Source organism: Montipora foliosa, chromosome 3 (genome assembly GCF_036669935.1).
Source record: "Montipora foliosa isolate CH-2021 chromosome 3, ASM3666993v2, whole genome shotgun sequence".
In the NCBI taxonomy this organism is placed as follows: Eukaryota; Metazoa; Cnidaria; class Anthozoa; order Scleractinia; family Acroporidae; genus Montipora; species Montipora foliosa.
Window position 1 is genome coordinate 62,656,341 of NC_090871.1, and position 5,000 is coordinate 62,661,340.

At 36.6% G+C, this 5,000-nt stretch overlaps 1 protein-coding gene and 1 pseudogene across 1 annotated transcript in view; both read right to left on the reverse strand.

The window, feature by feature from the left end:
- Positions 1–3,510, reverse strand: part of LOC137997917 (coiled-coil domain-containing protein 50-like) — a 33,834-nt gene extending 30,324 nt beyond the window's left edge. The window contains exon 1 of the mRNA XM_068844244.1: positions 3,365–3,510. Coding sequence (XP_068700345.1) covers positions 3,365–3,407 — 43 coding nt within the window. The 5' untranslated portion in view covers positions 3,408–3,510. The remainder of the gene's footprint in view (positions 1–3,364) is intronic.
- LOC137996205 (organic cation/carnitine transporter 2-like) overlaps positions 1–5,000 on the reverse strand; it is a 329,899-nt pseudogene that overhangs the window by 46,715 nt on the left and 278,184 nt on the right.

A 5,000-nucleotide genomic window follows, 5' to 3' on the forward strand; every position in this document is an offset into this window, starting at 1 on the left:
CATTATAACAATCTCCTCACTCTTCGGGTGACCCCACCTGTAAAAAACTGCTCAAATGACATCATGTGTAATGAGTATGACAAAACAGGACCAAGCATGCTCAAGAAAACAATATTGCTGATTGAATTAATAATAATCACACATGAAGCCCATTTTGTATCTGTACATACCACAACTTGTAAAAATGGCTTGAAAAACTATTTACACCTGTCCAGATTCTCAGAAAAGGAGAAAGATCCTGGTATATTGTCTTAAATCTATCAGAATTTATTTGTGGGTTATACGCAGTTCTGTTCCTAAGATGATACATGTACTTTGTTTCTTTCTTCTTTGAAATAATATTACTGAGCAGGCAGTCATGGTCAACCAAACATACCTTCAAAAGCTTGTTATCTGCCTTTTCTAAAAGATCTCGAATGGCAATTCTCTTAATAGATGTATATTTCCTTTTAAAACATCTATCTAAGAAATGTTGTATGACTGTGAGATCTGAGTCAGTTTTGTACACTTTAAAATCCGTGTGAAAAGTCAAAGATAATGACTAAATGGCAATTTATTAAATGACAAAATATTTATGAACAAAATAAACAGCGTTTTAATTTTTACAAGACTTTCACTTCATTCGAAGGCAATGAAAGAGTTATTAAAATATTCTTCAGTAAGCAAAAATACCACAGTATTGATTTGAAACAATATAGAATGAAAGTAAAAACGTCTTCAAATTCCTGTTCCAGAAATTTTGTGACTTCTTTGGAAAGAATGCAAATAATTCAGTCTGGTATGCTTTATTAAACAGCCGACATGAAAGACTAACTTTACTATGATACTGCTAAAAATGGCAGGAAGTGTCTTGATCGTGAACATAGGCAATTGCTAAACACAGGGAAAATGAAGAACATGTATGAATTATACTCAAGAAGACAAGTGTAGGCAAATTTTCAACATTTTTGCACTATGGAGTGGTTAGGTTGTAAACATTTCAAGAGGTTTGTTATGCTAGCAGAACTTTTTAGACCAAGTAGGTCCAGTGACTTGATGACCCACAACCTCCGGAGCTCCAGCAGTAGCCGGCTTCTATTGAAAGCCCTCCTTAAGAGAGACAGAAACTTTTTAAATGACTGCTATTTCAATTCAAAGTGTCATGAAGCAAACCAAAACAATTGGTTCATTGATTGTGGAATTTCAACTTATTTTGGCAAGTAAGGTCTGAGAAATTCTGGCCTAACAGAAAATGTAAAATTCCACGTGATTCAGCCATAACTAACCATCGGAGGATAACTAAAAGCAGAACACTAGTTACAATATATATTATAGAAGCAATTTTTTACACATAAATGATTGTGTACATAAAATTGTAACCAACTTGTTTCAGTGCCCACTGTACATTACAGGTGGAATCTATGGATTCAATAGTAACTTTAAGTGAGATGAACTACTGAGCCAAAACAGCATTTTGATGATCAGACAGAATTAAGCACTACCTTTACACGAAATCATCTTCATCAATCAACGATAGAAAACTGTTTACTCTACAGAGGTGGTACCATACCACAGATTACTTTCCACACACTACCCACTCAATACCCACATCATCAATACCAGAGTTCCTCAATATCACATTACGGTCGCTCAATGAAAGCATTCATTACTTAAAATCACATGTCGATAAAACGTAATATTTCAATAATTTGCCTTTATGCTGAGCACATTAATTTGACAATATAAAAATGATAAGTACACATCATTTTGCACTTAGCTTTAATGGCTTGTGTTGCGTGTAATTTCATAGTACGTTTTAGAAAAGAGCTTTTAACCTTTTAATTTAACACAAAGGCTGTCACTTGATAATTTTTTTCTGCCTGTCACAAGTGTGCGCAATATTTTAGTTTCAAATGTAATTTTTCGTGGTTTTCTAAACACCACATCCCGATCTTTATAGACAGAAAAAAACACTTGCAACTGGTAACTTCAAAGGCCATTAATTTTCTCACATTTAATTGACCTTGGACGAACAATAGCAAATCGACCTGCAAATAATAAATCATTGTTAAAAAATTAAAATTTAGCATTGTTATTTGTAGCTGACTTAATTAAAGATCTTTACCTTGGCCAAAAAATGAAATATGTTCCCAATTTGAATGAGGAAAAGATTTGTTTACCTTTTCATAGTGTTTTCCATTACCTTTAAAACTAATTAGGCGTTCTCTGCGATAATAGTTAGCTCATCAAATTGTTTTTTAGGATGACTGAGAATTTAATTGAACTTTTTTTCTGAACAACAATTGTTAGCGTTAAATTGTTAGACTACGCTTTTATAACAACTAATAGTAAGCTCATTTTTCTTACAACTTGCAACTTGCTGTCGATGATTTTAGTGCGACACATGCACACCGTATGAAAACTTGACACATTCTAACAACATTCTTGGAGAGCAGATGCACCAATATCGATTTAAAAAATATAGTTTCACCGATGTAAACGTTTAACCGCAAGATAAGCACAGGGAACGCTTTACATCGCTCGCTCGCATAACGTTTTCCTCAGGAACGAAATCATGAATCGATTCAAGAAGATTGGCTTTTTGTCGTTTCAAGCACCGAATCTCTGGCTAAAATGTGACCTACTTAGTTTCTTCTGAAACGGCTGTGAAAACATGTACACGAATAATAAAACAAAAGTGACGAGCAAACAAGATTGGAGAGGGCGAAGAAAATTTATTTCGCGGAAAGAGTACAAAATGGCCGCCAAACCTTGACATTCGAGATCTTGCACTGCTAGGTTCTGTCTTAAATGACCTTTTCATCACTTTTTATTAACTGGTACCCCTCGGCTTCTTAGATTCACAGACGTTTTATCGACAATTCTATGAGGTCGTGTTAGATATTTAAATGACACAAGTTTATGATCGAACGGTAAACAGCTGAACTAGTCGTATCTCTTCGAAGCTTTCGCGGCGGCATAGCGATTTCGGAAACAAAACAACCACAAGGAACAATAGCTTTTATATTATGCCTCCAAATTGTTAGAAGAAATAGCGGGTGGTCAAGAAACCCGTAAGACCAAAAGTTTTTGCTGACAAATTTGAAGGAGAGCTAAAGAAAAAGCTAAGCGCGCGCGTTCTCCGTTTTAAGCCTAACTACATGCCTCACAAATCTAGTTGCGGACTTACTGCCGGAAAGATTCAGTGGAATTGTCCAATGTCTACACTCTTTCATCAACTTTTCCTAAAAAAATAAGGACTGACCAAAATTAAGAATGGATGCATGTGCTTGAACAAGCGAGGCTTCGAGATCACCTGAAATCACGCGCACTTGTCATGATGACAAGAACTTGTTTTGTTAATTATTTAACGGTGAATTCTTACCTTGGCGCACAGAAGGCCTCGCAGATTCGTCTATTTCGGCCATGCTTCTACCCGCAGGTTCAATTTGGTGAAAAAATTGGATCAAATTTAGATCATTTCGATCAACATCAAAGAGTTTCGGAGCGTTTCCTGTTGTTATCCGGGACCTCAAAAATTGAGCAAATAAACGATTTTGATTGGTTTAAATAACAAAGACCATTCATAAGAAAGTGAAAATGGACGAAATGCAAACATTGCGAAAAAATAAAAACGCTAAATTATCTACCTTTGGCTTCTTCCGAATTGCCATAATAAACTTGATAAATGGTATAATTTCTTGGTATTCGTGTAAAGAAGTTGAGCGTCTTACGATGTAATTAATGTTTCAACAAGAAAACTTTTTGCCTGGGTAATGTACCTGTAGGTTCAAATATTAAGAAAAAATTCCCCTACCCCTCGAAAACAATACTATTTTCGAAACGTGATACCTCTGTTGGCCTCCTATTCAAAAGTGGTAAAAATTTAAATATTTACCGCAACGGGCATTAACGGAAGATGTTTACAATGCCCACTTGAAAAAAACAACCGGAAATGAATAGGTGTGACCGGAACTCTATATGCCATAAATGTTAAAGTTTAGAAGATTGACAAAACACATAATTTGTTCTCAAGATAAAAGATGTCAGCTTGTTACAAGTTACCACGAAATAATCGCATAAAAACAAATTCAAGGATAACCTCATTTCGCTGCGTTTTTCCTAAGAGATACGGCTACACATTGCGCTTGGAGGGAGGGGCCGTGAAGCATAATCCCCTAATCTTCGCACGCTTTCTTCAGTGGGCCAATGAGATGAAGTTTTCTTCTTTAATACTTGAATAAAGCTTAACTGCTAAATACCGTACAATTCATTTGCGGGTAATAAAGGCCAAATAACCAATAATGGCATTAATTTACCTTAATGCAGTGCAACGGATATTTCGATGATAGAGGTTAAAAAGAGAAATTACATGGCCACGCGTGGATACCAATGCTGATATTAGGGAGCTTAAGCACGCGCGTTCTTGAGACGCGGACGGCAACCGGAAGAGAGCATTTCGCGTGCCAGGACAGTGGTGTCTCCCAGATTTTTATACAAATCATCTCTAATGGGCAAAAGATACTCAGCAATGTAAATCTGGTTGTGTAAAGACAAGTTAAAAGTGAAAACAGCTCACTTCCGGTTTCCGTTCGCCTCTCAAAAACGCGCGTGCTTAAACTCCCTATTATCTCTCACTCAACGGCTGAGCGCAGCGAACGGGTGCAAGATTAAATCAGCACAGGAAGTATGCATCAGCACCAGAAGATAAAAGTCGTATCTCCAAGCGTCTATGCGATGTTCCGTTTATTATACAGATACGTGAGTTGGAGGCAATGACCGGGGGACTGATAAAATAGATGAATCATTCCTGAATTCCTGACAGGCTGATCAACAAGTATATACACTGCTCCAATAACAGTTGAGCGCTCTTCGAAAATCTGTTCACCTCAAGAAAAAATAAGAAAAGAAAATCATATTTTTTTCAATTCTTGGTCATGGCCTCCAACTCGCGTCGCGCTCTCTCGGACCTTTGAAAACAAAAAAATACCTCTGGCACCCAGGTCCCAGGGTAGGAAAAT